This window comes from Arvicola amphibius, chromosome 6 (assembly GCF_903992535.2).
Source record: "Arvicola amphibius chromosome 6, mArvAmp1.2, whole genome shotgun sequence".
NCBI classification, from domain to species: Eukaryota; Metazoa; Chordata; class Mammalia; order Rodentia; family Cricetidae; genus Arvicola; species Arvicola amphibius.
Genome location: NC_052052.2, coordinates 85,852,195 through 85,874,442, shown reverse-complemented (window position 1 = coordinate 85,874,442; position 22,248 = coordinate 85,852,195). Strand labels below are relative to the sequence as shown.

The 22,248-nt window shown below is 38.2% G+C and overlaps 1 protein-coding gene across 1 annotated transcript in view; it reads right to left on the bottom strand.

Annotated features, from left to right (window-relative positions):
* The window catches only part of Odad2 (outer dynein arm docking complex subunit 2), a 162,067-nt gene that overhangs the window by 72,646 nt on the left and 67,173 nt on the right, over nt 1–22,248 (bottom strand). Inside the window, 1 exon segment of the mRNA XM_038335418.1 lies at nt 6,379–6,493. Within this exon segment, the coding sequence (XP_038191346.1) occupies nt 6,379–6,493 (115 nt within the window).

Sequence of the window (22,248 nt, the reverse complement as noted above, 5' to 3'; positions counted from 1 at the left end):
GTCACCTAATCTCCATAGCTGCTTTGCAGGAAACACCACTGTCTCTCATCCCCTTTTGGGGCTTGCCAGATCCCAGTCTGCTCCTCATCTGGGATCTCACACAGACTGCACTAGTTGTAGAACTGTGACCCTCCAGTTACCTTAGCCAACACCATTCCATTTTTGCTGAGGAAACTTGTTCTAAGTTTCAAGACCAAGAAGAGAAACCAAGGCTGCAGCTGACAAGCAGGTGATCTGGGACAGAAGCTGCAGGCCCAAATACCAGACACACAGAACAACTGACATCCTAACCCTGCTGTGAATTATCTCCTTTCCTCAACGGTATAAGCACTTCTACTGAAAGAAGCAGGGTGACTTGAACAAAAAGGAAGAGACCTTAACCAACAAACTAACTAAATTTGTATAAATCACAAGACAGAAATAAAAACAAAACAGGCACATGCGTATGTGTGTGTATGCACACACACAGAGGGAGAGAGAGGGGGGGAATAGATTATAACTATGGTCAAAGAATCCAAATAAGACGAAGACAAAGATAGGAATGAAATAAGTCAGCCTAAGGTAATTGAAGTTGTTGAAGAAAGTCCAAACTGAAAAGATACTGGAAATGAAAAACTCAGTAAGTCACTGAAAGCCTCAGGGGAAAAGTTTCACTAACCGAATGGATCATGCTGAAAACAGAGAGGCATGATGGAAGACCAAATAGAGGAACTGTATCACTCAGTAAAGGTCAATGGAAATTTTTAAAAAGTATGACTGGAACATCAGAAAACACAAGAGAATTAATAAATAATGCAAGACAATGAGACTCACCAAAAAATCAACAAAATGACAGAAATTAATACATCTTTCAAAATAACTCTTAATATTAATGGTCTCAATTCCTCATGAATGAGATACAAGTTGTCAGACTAGATTAGAAACAAAAACTTTCTGTTTCTATGCTTCCATGAAATGCATCTCAGCATCAAAGGTAAGCACCACATTAAGGTAAAAAGGTAGAAAAAGTTACTGCAAGTAAATATAACTAAGAAAGAAGCAGGTCTATTTAATGTCTGACAAAATAGACTGAAAACTACAACTAATCAGAAGAGTTGAGGAACACTTTATTCTCATTTGAAGAAAAAAATCTGCCAACTTAATATTACACCATAAACATATACACACAACACGGGTATACCTGATTTCATAAAGAAATACTATTAGAGAGAAAACCATAGATTAACCCAAAACAGTGATAAGTTGTCACTATTATTTTTGATATCGGCCATTCTTACAGGTGTAAGATAGAATCTCAGAGTTGTTTTGATTTTCATTTTTCTGATGGCTAAGGATCCTTAAGTGTCTTTCAGCCACTTTTAGAGTTCTCTGTTGAGAGTTCTCTGTTTAGTTCTGTACTCTATTTTCTTATTGGATTATTTGTTCTTTTGATGGCCAATTTGTTGAGTTCTTTGTATATTTTGGAGATCAGGGTTAGGCAAGATCTTTTCCCATTCTGTAGGAAAAAACCTTCGTGAAGACCCAGTAATACCACTTTTGGGTATATATCCAAAGGATGCAAAATCGTACCACAAGGACATATGCTCAACTATGTTCATAGCAGCATTGTTTGTCATAGACAGAACCTGGAAACATTTGGAAAATGTCCACAGAGGTCAGAAAAATCAGTAAAAGACCATAGAAGGGGGATTTAAACAGAGAGGAGATAAAATGCAGGGGTATAAGATTTACAGGGAAATATAGAGAATAGGTTAAATTGGGAAAGGGATGGGAGGTATAAGTCACATTAAAGGCCGTCAGAAAAAATCACATGGAAACCTACTACTGTAGAAGTTTCTGAACTACACACACACCTTTAGATGGAGTTACCCTATACCAGGGTGACAAAGCTCCTACTAGACACCATAGGCTAACAGAAACCCCAGGGCTGGGAATTGGTTACCTCTTTTGAATTGTTGGCTTAGTGAAGTCCCAGAGACCACAAACACTACAGGCTATTGGTAATGTTCTTGGCTTTCCTCCTGAGCATGATGGTAAAAGCGTAGATAATTGTTGAAGATACCACAGACTTCAGAACATGGATACATCAAACTGCCATTAACCTGAAGAAGTTTCATCCCTGCTAGTTAGGACTCATAGTGCTGAAAGGTGCTACACATTTAACAGAGGAGAAAAGAAACCATCAATGTTACCTAGCTTTGAAATCTGAGGGCTACAGTGATGGCTGGCCTGGCCAGGCATTGGTGGAACAGTTGCACAAATGCCAAGGGCGTAACTAACCAGTTTCTGATTGGATTTGAAGTCTGCTCTATGAGATGAAATCCATACCTGTCGCCATTATCATGGCCAAGACCTGTGGATAGACAGATCATAGGCCCTACCAAAGAATTTGGAACTATTATTCTGTTAAATTTATATAGTATTAAACTTATCTCCTAATGACTTATCCTTATAGTCAGAGATTAAAGCATACTTCAACTCTCATCAGGGAAGCTTCTTTCTCCAGTAGATCGTGATGGACACAGATCCACAACAGCCCAAGATGCAGAGAGCAACAAACTATGGAATGTTTAGCCATAAAAAAGAACATCTACATCACACCTCCTCCTCCCAAGGTTCAGGAATCATTGTGAAAGAGGAGACAGAAAGACTGTGAGAGTCGGAGGCAGAGGATGACTACAAGGAAAGTGTTGTCAGGACACAGAAAGGCAGTTCTACATATAAACTTGCAGAGTTGTGCCAACAGACAAGTTCAAACCACCTAAAATTCCAGCATGGAAAAAGAGGTGGGCACCAAGTCCCACAGCTAGAAGAGCAGCTACTGGTAACTGATAGCTGCTGGTTGAGAGGAGACAATTTTACTCAAGGATGTGGCCCCTCATAGGTCAACCATGCTTCTGTGGAAGGCCACATAACCAGGGCAATATGGGCAGCACAAATTTGACAAGGTGGGTTTTTTTAAAATGAGGTCATAAAGTTAGGTGGGCATGGGAGGGGCTAGAGCTGGGAGGGGTTGATGGAGGGGGTGAATATAATTAAAACACAGTATACAAAATTTTCAAAGAACCAATGACAAATTACGGGAAAACATATTGTAGATGTTGCTAGGCCTATTGTTGGTGTGATTGCTTTGTTTATTTAATTTCTAGATAGAATATTTAAATTTGCGTACAGGTATAGACAATTGCCTACTGGTTTCTCTGGTTGGCACTTTGTAGAGAGGAGCTGCAGGCAGGCCTGCTTTTCATCCTGCCCAGCTTCCGGCCACCGGCTAGCTTATACCCTGAAATAACAACACACAAATTGTATTCTTTTAAACACTGCCTGGCCCATTATTTCCAGCCTCTTACTCATATCTTGACTAACCCATATCTAATAATCTGTGTAACACCACAAGTGTTGTCTTACCAGGAAAGATTCAGCATGTCTGACCTGGTGGCTGGCTTCATTGCATCTCGTTGTAGAGGCAGGGCAATTGTCTGAGCCATCTACCTCACTTCCTTCTTCCTGTTCTATCTACTCTGCCCACCTATTTTCTAACCTATTAGGCCAAGCAGTTTTCTTTATTAATTAACCAATGAAATCAACAGATTGATAGAAGACCCGCCTCCATCAGCACTTGTGAATCTTTCCAATTTAGAGAGTATCTTAGTTATGAAAACTTTTCAAAAAATAGTGACTAGTTCTTCTCCCAAGTTCCTCTCTTCCTTTTCACGTGTCTTCATGTCTTGTTTTCTTCTTACTTCCGCTCATAGCTCATATTCTTGGTTATTTGCTCTACTTTATCTTCCAGATATCTTTCTAGCCACATCAATCTTAGGAATAATTATTCCTTCTACTAAATGAATTGTTTTATTAAATAATTTTTAAAGCTTTTTTTGCGATAAGATCTCATTTTATTTCCCAGGCTGATATATAACGTTGGGCTCATGGTGAACCTCTCACCTCAGCCTTCCTAAACTCCAGAATTACAGGCGCAAGCTACTATACACTGGGTTTATTTTGTCAAGTAACTTACTTTTAAAAAATTTTCCTTATTCAGAATTTTTGTTATAACAATATATTTAGACATAGTGTTCTCCATGAGAACTTTCCAAGGATATTTAGCTTTTAAATTTTTAAATGTATATTCTGCACCTTACATTATCTCTGTGGCCTCTAAAGTTAATTCTGCTAATTTTGGTTTGTCTTTAATACAACTAATATTCTTAAATATTTGGTTACTGCTTTAATATTTATGAACATTTATGAATGAAGGACTGGGAAAACATTTGAAAGAACTGATAAGAAATATCCTACAAGTGCATATATTGATTTTTTAACCAATAGGCTACTTAGTTGCTTTCTAACTAATATTTAAACTTTATATTAAATTTTTGTTTTCATTTTACTAGAAATAGCATCATACATCTCCTGCAGTTTGCCACTTGGCTTAATACATTTGTGAAATGTGGCAACACTGATGGATACATTACTTAAATAAATTTATTTTGTATTACTATTATCTTTTTTTCTTTAAAGATTTATTTATTTATTATGTACAGTGTTTTGCCTCCATGTGTATCTACACCCCAGAAGAGGGCACCAGATCTCATTATAGATGGTAGTGACCCACCATGTTGTTGCTGAGAATTGAACTCAGGTCCTCTGGAAGAACAGTCAGTGCTCTTAACCGCTGGGCCATCTCTCCAGTCCCTATTACTATTATCTTATTTTCCATTTTCCTCTAGTGAACACTTGAGATCTTTATCATTTTTTCATTTTTTCACAACTCATTTTTCACATTCAGAGTTATATTTATGGCCAAACTAAAATTTTATAAAAATTAATTCTTTATAAAAGATTCAGTGGCAAGAGTCTTTAAGAGAAATTGAAAAATGTGAAGTAAAGGTGAAAAAGGCAGGTTGGGTTTTGTGGAAGACACCTAAAGTCACAGCTACACAGGAGGCTGAGAAAGCAGGATCCCAGGTTCAAGGCCTGCCTGAAAGCTGAGCATGGCAACTGAGCATGACTCTATGCCCAAGCAAATACAAAGAGTAGCTCAGTACTGGAGCACGTTCCTAGCATGCATGAGACCCAGATTCCATCCCAGCTCCACAAAAAGAGAAGAGGGCTAAAATGAGATCTTTGAGGAAAATAATAAAATGTACAAATGAAAGCTAAAATAACTAATAAATAAATAGATTCTTCCAACAAATAAAGAAACCTTTGATCTTGGCATTAATGCTCAGAAAAGTGACCTTTTCAAGGGCAGCCCGCTGTTCTTGCTGCTGTAACTCCTAGGAAAACAGCCAAGGTCCCTGTGAGGGCCCACCGAAGTGCGTCCACTCCACTTTGGTTGAAGGTTTTGCTCTTTCAAAGTTATTAACAATAAGTCGGCCGGGAGGTGGTGGCGCACACCTTTAATCCCAGCACTCGGGAGGCAGAGGCAGGCGGATCTCTGAGTTCAAGGACAGCCTGGTCTACAAGAGCTAGTTCCAGGACAGACTCTAGAAACTACAGGGAAACCCTGTCTCGAAAAAACAAAAAAAAAAAAAAAAAAAAAAAAAAAAAAAAAAAAAAAAGCAAAAAAAAAAAAAAAACAATAAATTGGATTTAAGGAGTGACTACAAACAAGATGTTCTGACCTAGGGTGTGGTTACTTGGTGTTTTGGATACTAAGATGGCCCATGGAGATGGATCTACTCCACCTTGACCTAAGGTCAGAGAATTCAAGCTCATTTCTGATTCTTCATTTTTAATTTGACCCAGGGAGTGGCTGCTTATAGGATACTTGGTCTAAGGTGTTGTTGCTGCATGCCCTGCCTAAAAATGCTTAACTCAAAAACAGTGGCTTGATGTCTCAGGCAATTGTTCTTTTTGTTATTTGCGTCCTGTAAAGCAGTCTTCCTTCTTCCCCTCTTTGGATTGGGGTATATAAGCATTTAGAAAATAACCATAGGCAGATTGAGCATTCACTGGGTCACCTTCTTGGTACTATCCTATGTCTCTGTATTTCTCCCATATTTCTGTTCCTCTTGCCTAATATTTCAAATCCACACTCACCTACCTCGGAACTATGAACTCATCGAGGCAAGACCCAGACAGGTCCCCCAATTTGTCCTCTTTTTAAGCAACAGAAAATACAATCAGTCAACTTTCTCATTGCCTCAAAGACAAGAGCAAGAGTATATTGCTGTTACCTTTGACTCGTTTCATGTGACATTTTTCAGCAAACCAGAAGAAAGCATGGCTGGAAATTGCTTTATCATAAATATTTAGTCTTCTTTTTCTACAAGATCAATTTGACCAAAAGTGAGTCTGTATAAACTAGTATGGTGCTGACACTATTCGAGGGCTTACAAATTCTAGAACAAACAGATTTGCAATCCCTTCTACCTTTGCATTTTCAATGCAGGGACAGAGTGCCCATGCTGCGCTGGCCTTCACATCTGGGTGTGGATTTTTGAGCAGGGACCACAACAGGCGAACTCCATCTAAGCGATCAATTATCCTGTGGAGAAGGCAAAAACAGTGGTGTGAACTATAATCAGTAAACAGGTGGGAAAATTCAAGTGGCTCCCTTAGCCACACAATTCTAGTTTCTTCCTGGATATTCTACTGGGGTCTCTTTTGAGCAATATTCCCAGAACAGTGGTATTTACACACAATTGACTGATCAAGTCCTCTGATTTCAGTTTCAATCTTCATGACCTGGAAAGCACCCTTCATAATAATTATGATTCACATAAACTAGAATCAAGCCACACAATGTCTTAATTAGCTGTCCACAGACTGTTACCTCTATGTAAAAAGTACTGGTTCTTTCGCATAATAGCATCTAAATACTTCCCAAAACAAACATTTATGCCTCAGAGTTGTGCAGTTACCTTTTTATTTGGTCTGTGTTTAGTTGATGACCCTTATGCTATGACATATTTTAAACTCCTCCAGTCCTAACCTAAGCTTGGGAATTAAAATCATCACACCACAGTGCATCTTTTGTTGGGAACGCAGAACACATGCGTTGTTTTCATGTGCTCTCATTGCAGTAAGCCTAGCACAGCAGACCGTGTTATAATTACTTAAACATACTGTAATCAAAATAGTTTCATGACTAGCTGAAAATGAGTTAACATCAGAACCATCTCTGCACCATCTGTCTTCTGTTTATGTATCAATCAGTTCATGGAACATAACCTTGCAAAAGGTCCACAGAGTGCTGAGGGTGGATGGGAAGGCCAAACAAACCTTAATACCCTTCACAAACACGGCTTTGTTCATAAAGGTGCATTAAATGCAAAGCAGATGAAGAAAGATAAGGACCATCATAATTCCCTTGACTTTTCATCTCCGGTTCAGTTGAACACATGTAGTATTTAGCCCCCAGTAGAGTAAATTCTACTGGCTTTTAAAATGCTATTCAAATTCAAATTCCTCCTTTATAATTGACATTTTAAGAAATCTACATTTCTTGATTATTTGAAATGAGTTTTCCAGAGGAAACTATGCATTACCCAGCATTCCTAGGTAGTTATGGGCAGCTTTGTGAAATGCTAACAGCCTATAGCAACATAGACTGGCTCTTAAGAAAATAATTCCTCCCACTACAGAGACTGCTCAGCACTGAAGAACCCTTGATGCTCTTCCAGAGGACTCAAGGTCAGTTCCCAGCACTCATGCTGGGTGACTCACAATTTCCTGCCTGTAATTCCAACTCCGGAAGATCCAATACCCTGTTCAGGAACATACCAACCCACAGACACATAGGAGGCATAGATGCATTTTTTTTGAAAAAATTAATTAAAATTTAAAGTAAATAAAATGAGGAGGAAAGCAATTCGGGAAGACACTCGATGTCAGCCTCTAGCCTCCAAATGCACACTCACATGTGCACACACAGGAACATATACATATACTATGAAATGCATATATGTGCATTTATACATACTTACTCATAGGAAGACACAATTTTCCCCCAGACAAAACTTTACAATTAGCTACAAAAATTCACTATTTTCCTCCATAGCTTCAGAAATTTATCAGCTGCTTCATCATAAGGAATAGGGTTGTGGTCCAATACTAAGGTCTTAAAAGACAAGACAGTCTGTTCATTTCTTTTTTTTTCCAGTAAACTAGAAGTCTTTTCCAACACTCGTGCATTCTTTCAAAAACCTCACCCTCACAGAGCACATGGCTCCATTCTAACCAGTAGTGTTTTTATTTGAAATTGTCTCTAGATTGAGCACATGTTTATGCAGAATGCTTTGCAAGTTTATTGCTTCTTGTGGAACAGTGGTGGCAGCACAGGTGATAGTAATTTCAACCACCACCCACTTTCCATGCATCCCCCACCCCTTTTGTGCTCTTAAATTTGACTACCAGCTTGCTTTGAATTCACTTCCAGTGGGGCTAGCTCTCCTCAAATTCATATCAAGGGAATATTATCTTTATCACTTGAAATCATAAAGCAAGCTTGACCTGTGCCTTTCCAAGATTGTCTACTTTACCATGGAAACCAAACTGTTGGCAGAATAACAGTTCTAGGGCAATGACTAGATTTCGATTTCCAGCTTTTTTCTTTTTTGAAAATGAATAGTAATACTGAGTTTGGTGGCACCACCTGCAGCTCCAGTACTTGGGAGATGAAGGCAAGAGGATCATGTTCAAGATCATCTTCCGCTACCTAGAGCACATGAGGCCAGCTTGAAGTACACGAGATCCTGTATCAATCCACCCCCAGCAAAAATGGACAGAAAATGCCCAAATTAGAAAAAGATGCATCTGCTTCTGTCTTCCTGCCTCCTGTGTTGCATTAACACTACCAGGACTGGAAGACATCTGGCTTGCTTCCGTGCCCACCAAGGCCACAAATATAAACAACTAGTTTTGCATCATGGGGCATGGGCAAGGCTATTGGTTCTTTCTGGGAAAACCAATGTATTTTGAAATCATAATGCTGCATGCTTCGTAAAAATGTCACAGCAAGAGATGCTTCATCATCTGGTCTCCAAAGCTAAGCTCATCGTTCAGTTCTGCTGGCGACCCTCGGAGCTTCCTGCAGTAAAGGTGTGTCACCCTGACAGGCGTGCTCCCGATAGCCCCTCTGTATTGTGTAGCACTGGCGTTTTGTAATTCTCATCTAGCAGAATTGTTTCATTGGAAATTGTGAAATAGAGGCTTTTCCCGGTTTCTCAGCCTGAGCAGCTGACATTCCATAGTTTCCCCTCATCAACTACAGCTTGCTCAAGTTCCCCAAGATAGAAGGTATTTCATCCTTCTGTTTTAGGGTCAATTGTGACTACTGCTTCAAGCTGACATATTCTCTTCCTTCTTAATTCCCCTTTATTACATAATTTCATGTTATTAAATCTATCACTTGTTTATTTTGTGATTTTAATCTTTAGCATATTTTCAGAATAGACTTCCGTTTTGCATTTGTATATCTTACTCTACCCGTAATCTGTTAATTACTTCAATTTTCTTTAAGCATCAATTTCCCCTACAGAAAAAACAATTGATTTTATCCTAAAATTTAATAGGTAGATATATAGACAGTTTCAGCTGTATAAATGATATATACATACAAAATCATATATATATATATATATGTATGTAATATATGGTTTATCTATTGATTATTTATACCTCTGCCAGGACTGTGTGGGGTTTAATTGTACATATAGGAACTCTAAAACCTACTAAATATGTATTCCTTATTCTTATTGCCTAGGCATTTGTATAATTAAAGTCTCTGCACCAACCCCCCCATGTGCATAAAGAATAAATAGGAATACCAGGTTAATTAAACACTAATTATTAGAAATAAAGAATCCATGTGATAAAGTACAACAAATTGGCCATGACAAAAAGAGCACTGTAAACTTACAGATTATTAAAGAAATCCCCAGTGAAAATCAAAGAGAAAAAGTAGACAAGAAGTGAGGGAGAAGAAAGAAACAGAAGTGAAACGCCTGGGGAATGATACTGAAAAACAATATATGTATAATGAGTAGCATTCCTTGCTAGGAATAAAGAAAAAAGGATATTTGTGAAAGCAATAACTGAAATTGTTCTAAAATTGATAGAAGACATCAATTCACAGGTTCAAAGATTTCAGTAAACTCAAACAGGAGAAAAATAATAATTATTAAAAAACCACATCTGTGCACACATACTCAAATTATTAAAATTCAGTCTTGAAATTAACAGAGAAACAGGATATGCTTGAGTCCATCCAGGCTGAAACAGACTGTGAGAAGAAGGGCTGGCCGGTAAGGAGCAATTATTCTCCACAGCTCTGAAGGTTAGGAAAGTCAAATGTAAATGCTCTAGCAGATTGGTACTCAGTGAGAGCCGACTGCTTGGCTTATAGGACCTGTCTTCTGTGTCTTCACATTGCACAAAGAGGTAAAGGATCTTTATGGGGGTTTCTTAAAGAGGCCCCATTCTATTCATGAATCCTCTAAACTCAAGACTTAACTACTTTCCAAGTCCCACTACGAAATACCTTCCCACTGAGAATTAGATGTCAACAATTGAATTTTGGTGGGACATGAACATTAATTCTGAGGACATCAGGCATAAAGAACTATGATACTCATGAAAGCTGAGTTATTAACAGAAGGACAAGAAGACATCAGGGCGACATTTATAAGATATGGAAAAAAATACAGAGTTAGACTTCTGCATCCAATGAAAAGTATCCTCAAACTGACAGTAAAACTTCTCACTCTTGCCCAAGTTATACAGCCATCATGTGAGGGAAAGCAAGCAGTCATCTAGAGTAGAGGGCAATGTAACTTCAGCCTAGTACAGGGTTAGAACCAAGAGTGATGCTGTGGGAAGCTCTTGGGGGTAGGAAGAAATAGTCATAAAGTTTAAGACTCTAGACAATGAGATAAAAGCAATCTTCGGAAGTAAAACCAATCACAAAATAATTCTTGAGTAATGGAGAAGATACTATTGAGAACATAGAGAGATGTGATGATAGCCTGGACACCGAGAAGAGAGCAAGGGCATAGTGGAGCAGCCTGGCATAGGACATTAGAGGCTGAGCAAGATGAGGTACCAGTGGCTGAACAGGAGAGCAGAGAGAATATCTGGTATCTGGACAATCCGTCAGCGTAGTCATGGTTTGAATTGAAATGTCTCCCAAAGGCTTGGTCCAATGAATGTTCAGAGGTGGGGGTTGGGGAGATCAGTTCATGAGATCTCTGATCTAATTGATACATTAGTCAATTGACGGATTAGTAGTTTGACAGAGTTATTGGAAGCAAGAGAGGTAGTAGAAAGTAGGAAGTGGGGCCTATTTGGAAAAATTAAATAACAAGGGACACATCCTTGAAGAGTACACCTTGTCCACAGGATCCTCTCTTTTTCTTCCTTTGTCCCTTCCTTCCTTGATATCTTCTGGCACCATGAAAGCAAGCAGCTTTGTTCCACTGTGCTCCCTGTGCCGTGCTGATGCATTTCACAATAACTTAAAATTATTAGAGGAGACAGCTATGGAACCTGGGAGCCAAAACAAACTTTTCCACTTTTAAATTATTTTTCTCAGGAATCTTGTCACTACAACAAAAACCTGAATAATTTCAGGATGAGTCAGTGCCCCAGCAGGGTGAGTAGAGCATCTGCAAGGGAGAACTGCTAACAGTGGGAGATCTGGAAGTGCAGGGACATTGAGCACAGAAAGCACACAGAAGAAGCTTCTTAGTGGGCATGGAAAAGAATTCCAAACAGAGAAAAAAGCTACAAATAAAAAAAAACACAATCTATAACTGTGATTTTAAAAAAGATGTATATGTCCCTTTGCATGAGTTTACTTTTTTTTTTTTTTTTTTTTTTGAGACAGGGTTTCTCTGTGTAGCCCTGGCTGTCCTGGAACTCATTCTGTAGACCAGACTGGCTTTGAATGCACAGAAATCCACCTGTCTCTGCCTCCCTGAGTACTAAGACTAAAGGCATGTGCTACCACCACCTGGCAAAATCAATCTTTAAACAATATAGAGAGTACTGAACAATGCATTTATCTGCTCTAACATTTTAAAACAATATAGAGAGTACTGAACAATGCATTTATCTGCTCTGACTTAACATTTTCATTTAGTTGGCATTGAAACCCCTAGAGTCTTGCATATTCTGGACAAGTGCTCTATTGCTCAACTACACCCCAACTATAATCAGCATTTTATAAATGATTTATAAAAATACAGCAGAATATGTATTTTCCCTAGTATAAGTATATATTCACAAAATTAAGCCATATACCTGGAAAATAAAGCCAAAAAAGAAAAAAACTGAAATCACAGCCCTTATTTTCTTAAGAAGAAATTGGTAATAGCATGGCATATGGAAAACACTGAGAGTTTTGGAGATTAAGCAACAGTTGTTAACTTTTATATCCAAAAAAAAATCAAATGGAGGTATCAGAGGGGTCAAAGAGATATGTGCGGATCTATATTTATTACAGCACTGTGGACAGCGGTTAAATACGAAACCAATATAGTCTCCATCAGCGGGTAAATACTCTGATTAAGAGCACTTGTTGCACTTGCAGAGGGCCTGATTTTAGTTCCCCACACCCACATGACAGCTCAGTACCATTTTTTAACTTGTTTCAAGGATACTAACACTCTTCTGAACTCCACATGCACCAGGCACACATGTGGTACATAGACACATGTTCAGACAAAACATTTATATGCAAATAATAAAAAAATCTAAAAAACAATAAAAATTAATTACCCTGACTTCATCACTATACACTGTGATCCAACATGTTATACTCCCATGAGTATTTACAATCATTATATATCTATATACTTTTTGAACCTTAAGGATTTTCAACAGAAAATAATGGTAAATAGTTTTAATTACATGAAAATTAAAACAGAAGTTGAATTTTCAGACAAGGCTGAAATAACACTTAAGAGGAAAATTAAAAACTTTAGACAAATATGTAATAAAAGAATTGATGTTACAATGTAGATTTTAACTTAAAGACCTAGAAAGAGAATAAAAAATGAAACACAAGCTAAATCGATAAACACTAAAAATTAAGGCAAACCAAAGAATGGACAAAAACATAAATAAACCACGGGAGCAGAATAAGTGCTGCCAAATTTATTCTGTTAAGGGCTAGAGAACAAACATTTTATGTTTTGCTCGTAACATGTGATTCTGTCATATATTTGTCTTTGTTTTGTAAAATAACATACAGCATTCCTGTAGAAGTCACAGTTTATTTTTAAAACTGAGTCATCGCCATGATAGATATGTCCACTGGTGCAATAGTGGTACAGCTATCTGGTGAGCAAACAGCCACCTTGCGATCTGAGACCTGATCCACAGGACAGAATACATCTGGTAGTAGAGGTCTAGCTGAAAGCTTATTAATGTAGAGGTCATGTGGTCATGGTTCTAAAGGGGAACATGCTATTTTTTTTCCCAATGGACATCCTGTCAATCAAACAGTCTTCTAAATGTCTATGTTTATACTCATAGACTCACACAACCTGGAGCAGGAAAGCTTTTTTTTTCAGAGGGTGACAGCTAATGAAGACACTCATATCTGTCCAAAGTGCTGAGAATAAGTGACTGCTGAGCACTCAAGCCCAAATGGGACATTTAAACCAAACAGACACACACATGCACATGTGCATACATGTACACTAGAATCAGGGAACATCACAGAAGAAGGAATGGAAGTAATTTAAAAGCTAGAGGATGGGGAGAAGGGTCATGAAATATTATCCAGATAAGACCCACAGCAGCAGTCATGGCCACAAAGCAGGTACAAAGCAGGTACCTCCAAAAGATTTAAACATCTAGCTTCCCATCATGAATAGAACTACCGATGAAGCTCTACCCATCCTGGGGAGTTATTGCTGATGGCCAATAATTGAATAAAGAGGGGTTGTCATTTTAATTGTTTAGTCACTGGAGTCCAATTTCTCTGGGTTTCTCTGTAAAGAAGAAAAGACACCGGAGGGGAATATGGGGGAATGTCATCATAATAGGCTGTAAATGAATTTTTAGACTCCAAAGAAAAAGTTAAGTGGGTCATGAGCATTCCAAGTGAGAGAACAGGATAGGGAGAAAGAGAGAGAGAGAGAACATGAGCAATTTCTGCTAGCAAATTAAACAAATAAAATGAACATATTTCTTGAGAAACAAGTTACCAAAACTGACCCATAAAAAGGTAGAAAATCTAAATGGTACCACATGTAATATAATTTATAATTTATAAAATCAAATACCCAATCCATTCAATAAAAGACTCAAGTCCAGATTGTTTTACTACTCAATTATATCAAATATTTAATAAATAATTATATACAAATTCTACCAGAGAATAAGGAGAAAAATACTTTCTCAATGTCTTTTATAAAGGCTGCATAATGGTGAAATAAAAACTTGACAAAATATTATAAGAAAATAAAATGAACCAATGCACCTATGTGGAAACACAAAATGCAAAATACCATCAAATTGGGTGCAAGTTAAAGTGAAAAGGATACTAGCCATTTTTTAAATTAGGTATTGATGTGGGAGGGCCGATCCCATTGTGGTGAGGTCACCCCTGGGTTAGTGGTCCTGGGTACTATAAAAAAGCAAGCTGAGCAAGCCATGGAGAGCAAGCTCCCTACAATCCTCCACAGACTCTGTATCAGTTCATGCCTTGGGCTCCTGCCCTAATTTCCCTGTTTACATATCATAATGTCTAAAATCTGAAAGAAATATTACAAAAAATAGAACCATGAGCCAATGTACCTAAGTGACAAAAACATAAAATACCAGACAACTAAATGAATGGATAAGGAAAATGTTGTACATTTACACAATGGAGTACTACACAGCAGAAAAAAATAACAACAGCTTGAATTTTGCAGGAAAATGGATGGAGCTAGAAAACATCATTTTGAGTGAGGTAACCTAGACCCAGAAAGACAATTATCACATGTACTCACTCATAGGTGGTTTTTTAAACATAAAGCAAAGAAAACCAGCCTACAAATCACAATTCCAGAGAACTTAGACAACAATGAGGACACTAAGACAGACATACACAGATCTACATGGGAAGTAGAAAAATACAAGATCTCCTAAGTAAATTGAGAGCATGGGAACCTTGGGGGAGGGTTGAAGGGGGGACAGAAGAGGTAGGGAGGGAAGCAAAGAAAGATGTAGAGCTCAATAAAAATCAATTAAAAAAAGAAAATCAGGGTACAACTTCATGATGCATTTCTTTTTAACCAGTTATAACACAACCAAGACACCAAGTCAATTTCAATAAAGGATATTGGGATTTATACAAAAAATTAACTTTGACCTTTTTCACTTTAAAAAATGGAGACCCTGGAGAAATGGGATGGTTGGGTTGGAGGAAGGGTGGATAGGAGAGCAGGGAAGAAGATATCTTAATTAAGGGAGCCATTTTAGGGTTGGAAAAAGACTTGACTCTAGATGTGTTCCCAGGAATCCATGGAGATGTCCCCAACTAGTTCCTTGGGCAGCTGAGGAGAGGGAGCCTGAAATGGCCCTTTCCTGATGAATATCTTACATATCACCATAGAAGCTTCATCTGGCGACTGATGGAGATAGAGACAGAGCCCCACATTGGAGCGCTGGACTGAGCTCCCAAGGTCCAAATGAGGAGCTGAAGGAGGGAGAACATGAGCAAGGAAGTCAGGACTGCGAGGGGTGCGCCAACCCACTGAGACAGTGGGGCTGATCTAATAAGAGTTCACCAAGGCCAGCTCGACTGGGACTGAAAAAGCATGGGATCAAACCGGACTCTCTGAACGTGGAGGACAATGAGGGCTGACTGAGAAGCCAAGGACAATGGCACTGGGTTTTGATCCTACTGCATGTACTGGCTTTGAGGGAGCCTAGTCTGTTTAGATGCGTACTTTTCTGGACCTGGATGGAGTGGGGAGGACCTTGGACTTCCCACAGGGCAGGGAACCCTGACTGCTCTTTGGACTGGAGAGAGAGTGGGAGGGGAGTGGGGGCAGGGGGAGGGAAATGGGAGGTGGGAAGGAGGCAGAAATTTTTAATAATAAAAAATTAAAAAAAGAAAAGAAAATGTTTTAGAAACATTAAAAAATAAATAAATAAAAAATGGATCAATAACTCACTTCTCAATTATAAAGTCCAATGTCATAAAATTAAAAAATGATAGATTCAACTGCATTAAATTACAGATTTATATTTAAAAGGAGAGAAACTTCTGTCTTTGCTACTCCACAACAGAACATCACACTGTGAATGTGAAAAATGAGCCAGAAATCAAACAGGATCTTGTTAGGTTCAGCATAACAACTAATTTTAAAACATCAGCAGGAAACCCTGTTTCAGCTGTTGGCTGGGGGCTGGGTGAATGTACAAAATTGTAAAAATTCAAAATGAATAATTAGGCATAAAATAACCTATCACTTTGAAACAATTAAAACTAGACAAAACCAGCACACACCAGAAGCTTCCTCTCACACATGCTTGGAACAGGAACAATGTCAATCTGTAGAGCTACTTTCATGAAGATAGCAAAATGCAAATAATAAAAAAGGGCAAGAAAGGAGAAGACCACAGATGGAGGTCTGGCTAGTTCCTAGAGCAGTCTTTGATAGCGTAATTCTTTGCTTCCCTTCCCAGCAATTTACTAATGTGTTCACCTGCATGCCACAGTTTTCTTTGTACATATCGTACTTCAACAGCTTAAGAATTTACTGCTGGGATGGAGAGATGGCAATTAAGAACATTTGGTTCCTCTTTCAGAAGTCCTGAGTTCAGTTCCCAGGAACCACATGGCTCACAACCATCTGTAATGGAATTTGATGCCTTCTCTGGCATGCATGCATATAGAGCACGTATCCATAAAATATAAAAAGAACTTACTGCTTTCATTTCACTGTGTACACGTGTATTTTTTCACACAAGGAGAGTAGAGAGTCATCCACTTATGCAGCTACCGACTTATAAACATACCACAACTGACTTCATTTAATATGGAGAAAAAACACCTACTCAATCCTCAAATCAAAAATTCCTAGCACTTGTTTGAAAAGGAAATTTGAGGGGCTGTAGAAATGACTCAGCACTTGAGAGTGCTTGCTGCTCTTCTAGAGGAACTGAGTTCAGTTCTCAGAACCCATATCTGGTAGCTCTTAACTGTCTGTGCTCCAGGCCCATGGAAATCTTAAGCTCACTTCTGACTTCTGTAGACACATGTACACACACACACACACACACACACACACACACACGTACACACATGAATTGAAATGAAAGAAAATAAATATATTTTTTAAAGAAAATTAAATGTGGGATGGAGAGACTTCTCAGTGGTTAAAAGACTAACTGTTCTCCCAGAGGACCTGGATTAGATTCCTAGCATCCACATGGCAGTTTACAAAGGTTATAACCACAGTTCTAGGTACTCGGATGTCCTCTTCTATCCCCTCTATGTACCAGGCTCACAAAGTGGTGCACAGAAATGAATTCAGCAATATATCATACATATAAAATAAAGTAAAATAAAATAAAAATTGGAAAAGTCAGTGACTTACTTATTAACTTATATTTTTTTAATCTAACTTTAATTTATATGCCTTTAAAAGCATGCAAATGAAAAAGGAGGAAAATGTAAAATAAAAAAATGCCAAGATTGAAAATAAGTAAGCCATAGACTTCATGTTTTGTATAAATTCTAAAAGCTCACAGACCCTGATTTTACAGCAACAAGTGTATCTGGGAAGCGGAAGAGGGATTAAGTCTCTTCTGTGTACACATGAGCATAGCTGGACTTTTTCTTTTAGAAAGAACAAATAAACCCAATGCAAAAAATCTTTTAAAGCCATATAAATGCAACATAATTATATTTGAACCACAGAACATAGGAAAGTTCGAGTTCTCCATCTCATGGTGGCTTTAATTCTATCCTTGTGTGTGTTGTATAAGGGGCTTTCACTGCCTGGTCACATGACTCTGGGCCCAGTGACAATAAGCTCAACAAATGTTCATTTTACTATGTGCAGGAGGAAAATATGGGATGGATTGTGGGAAATTTGTGTGCCAGTTAAGTAAATGTTGGGCACAATTTCTTAGAATCCTGGATATGACTGACTTCACGCTGATATCCTCTAAAGAACATGGCGTTTAACTCTGTTACAGCAAATACTTATCCTTGAGATGCTGAGGCTATTTTGATACAATAGGAATTTTGGAACATCAGGATTTCAGATCCACATTGGGGATCATGCACATCAGTCATTTTGTAGAAAACATTAGGGACTGAAAAGACTCTGAAGGTGTGTGAGTTTTTTTTTTCTTATTAAAGATTTCCATCTCCTTCCCTCCTCCTCCCCCTTCCCTCCCCTCCCTTCCACCCATACCCCCACTCCACCTCTCTCCAAGACAAAGAGCCATCAGGGTTCCCTTCACTATGTTAAGTCCAAGATCCTCCCAGCTCCCCCTAAGTCCAGGAAGGTGAGCAACCAAACTGACAAGGCTCACAGTGAACCCGTCCATGCTGTAGAGTTCACGTTCATTGCCGTTGTCCTTGGTTTCTCAGTCCTCCTCTACTGTCAGCCACATTCAGAGAGTCCGGTTTGGTCCCCTGTTCCATCAGTCCCATTCCAACTGGACTTGGTGGTCTCCCGCTACCATCTCAATGGGTAAACGCACTCCTCACGGTCCTGACTTCCTTGCTCATGATCTCCCTCCTTTTGCTCCTCATCGGGACCTTGGGAGCTCAGTTCGGTGAAGAGACTAGACTTTAAAATGCTAATTAACCCAATTAAAAAATGGAGCACTGAACTGAACAGAGAATTCTCAACAGAAGAAGTTCGAATGGCCAAAAGACACTTAAGGGCATGCTCAACCTCCTTAGCAATCAGGGAAATGCAAATCAAAACAACGTTGAGATACCATCTTACACCTGTCAGAATGGCTAAAATCAAAAACACCAATGATAGCCTTTGCTGGAGAGGATGTGGAGTAAGTAACACATCCATTGCTGGTGGGAATGCAAACTTGTGCAACCGCTTTGGAAAGCAGTGTGGAGGTTTCTCAGGAAATTTGGGATCCACCTACTCCAGGACCCAGCAATCCCACTGTTGGGAATTTACCCAAGAGATGCCCAATCATATTACAAAAGCATCTGTTCAACTATGTTTATAGCAGCATTATTTGTAATAGCCAGAACCTGGAAACAACCTAGATGCCCTTCAGTGGAAGAATGGTGTGTGAGTTTTTAATCTCTTTTTCTTTTGAGAAAGGAAAAATAGAAAGTAAAGTAAAAGCTCTTTTTTGCTATTGAATTTTCTTGGGGACCTCTGATTATTTGTGTATTTAAAAGTTGGTTCTGTATTTAAAGGAAAAATCAATCCTCCATTCTGCTTTTTCTTTATGAGCTGTATTTCAGGCCAACCAACACTCATACCAGAACTGGCAAGCCCAATACTCATACGGCAAAAACGTAATGAGGCTCACAAAAGAGTACACATGTATATACAAGGAGAGGTTATTGTCTGTTTATGGAAAGGACTTTCTAGACCTCAAAGAGATAAAGTAATTTACAAAGAAAAATTAGATGAGTATTAGACTAATTTTTAAAAACTTGTATTTAATCATAAAAAACAAAGGTATCTGGGTGTTTTTTGTTTGAGAACTTCATACATGAACACTATCTTTATTTCACTCCTTCCCTTCCCTCCCTCCAAACTACTCCACATCTCTCCTCTCAAATACATGGTCTCTTCTTAAATTATTATTGCTACATATCTATTTATACATGCATATATCACTGAATGAGTACATTTAACATTGTTCATATGTACATAATTCCAGACTGACCACATGGGGTTGGGTATTCTGCATGGGAACTTATCCCTAGAGGGAACTAATTCTCCCTCTTTCAGCAGTCATTGACTTCCTGTAGCTTTTCCTCCAGGAGTGTGACCATGTCCATGTTGGCATGTTGTCTGGTGTTATCATTATACTAGTCTTGTTCAGGCAACTATATTGCTGGGATTTCATGGGTTCATTTTCTATGACATCCCTAGGGGACACTATCCAGCAACAGGAGACCTGGGCTTCTGGCAAGACAACATAAGAAAGACAGCATAGTTAAATTTAGTGAAAGAGAGTTGAAGCCAAAGACATTACAGCTAATCAAGCTAACATCCAAGCATGCATTTAAATTCAGTTCTAACCCATAAAAACTTCTGTACCCTGAGTCACAATTAGCCATCTTTGATGACTCTACTGGAAGACACTAAATAATTAAAATATGAACAGAACTTCAGCAAGAACCCCATGATTAGTACGCATTGTGTGCATAGATGTATTACCATATAATGTATGTGAACACAAGTAATCATCGATCTAAGATTGTGGAAAAGGTGGGGTACAGGTTGGAATAATAATGTCTGAACAGTAAGCATTAAGTATCGTGTGATTAAATCATGGGAGAAGGAAAAGAAAAGTAGAGCAAACCTACTGATTCCTGTTTAGATAAAATGTGAAAAAAAGATACCAGTATGGGTGGGAGAGATGTCTCAGTTGCTGAAGTCTTTTCAACAGAAGCATGAGGACCCGAATTCAGACATCCCTAGATTCATGTAAAAGTCAGTCATAGTGATGCATGTCTGTAACTCCATAATTGGGGAAAGAAGACAGGAAGATATATGGCCAGACAGTCTGGCAAAACCAGTGATCTCAAAGTCCAGTAGAAAAAAAAGACAATAAAAATATTTCAACAGAATAAAAGCATTATAAAAGTTTGTAGGTATCATAACAGCCACTAGAATAAAAACATAATCATTCTAAATAACAACAAAAGAGGCAAAGACTATAAACCTGCAAATTCTACAGATTACAATTAATTTACAAGCATGGCATCTATTAAGCCCAAACATTTTAGTTTGGATAATCAATAAACATCTGTGAATGGCTTAATTCATTTACTGAACTAAATGTTTGTTTATTCAACTCAACAAACAAGATTCATATACATACTCTATACAAAAGACCAATGAAATGTATTAAGAAAAAGGTTAGCAAAATTCAAGATGTCATCATTTTTTTCTGCTGTGTAGTACTCCATTGTGTAAATGTGCCACATTTTTCTTATCCATTCTTGAATTTATGCAGGAAAATGGAATGGAGCTAGAAAACATCACTTTGAGTGAGGTAACCCAGACACAGGAAGACCAATTATCACTGTACTCACTCATAAGTGGTTTTAAACATAAAGCAAAGAAATCAGCCCACAAATCACAATCCCCAGAGAATCTAGACAATGATGAGGACACTAAGAGAGACTTACATAGATCTAATCTACATGGGAAGTAGAAAAAGACAAGATCTCTTGAGTAAATTGGGAGCATAGGGACCTTGGGGGAAGGGTTGAAGGGAAGGAGAGCAGAGAAAAATGTAGAGCTCAATATAAAGAAAGAAAGAAAGAGAGAGAGAGAGAGAGAGGAAGAAAGAAAGAAAGAAAGAAAGAAAGAAAGAAAGAAAGAAAAAGAGAGAAAAAGTTTAGCCTAAGATGTAACAGGCAAACAAACAATTAGGAAAGCAGGGATAACATCTTGGTATCATGCAAATCAGAAAAATAACTCCAAATGCATTAAACATGAGCAAGAACAGCAACTGGAATATTAAAAGTCACAACCTACAAAAATAACAAGGATTGATGTACCAAGTAATATAACTTCTCCCCATAAGAAGCCAAAACTCCAAGAACTACAAGCTGTGTAAGAAGACAGACAGGAAAACACAGCTAACAGAACTTGTTAAGCCATGTTCAGTTTCAGTTGTAGAGGCCAAATGCAAAAAAAAAAAAAAACAAAAAAAACCAAAAACAAAAAAAAAAAAACAGTGAGTGAGAAGACCTAAGCCATGATAGCTTTGAATAGACCTTAAAACTCTATAATATTTTGACAATTATGTTCTTATACAAATGTCACAAACATTTTACTAGTTCATAAAAAAGCTACCAAAGGCTGGGGAGATGACCGGATCCGTATTGTGGTTTTAACAAGAATGGCCCTTAGAGGCTCATATGTTTGAATATTTGGTCCCTAGTTTGTGGAACTGTTTGGGAAAGATTTGGAGGTGTGGTCTTGTTGGTGGAGGTTTGTCACTGAAGGGCAGGCTTTGATGTTTCAAAAGACTGAAACCATTCCCAGTTAGTTCTCTTGACCTCATTGACTGTGGATCAGAATGTAAGGTCTCAGCTATTGCTCTGATGCCATGCCTGAC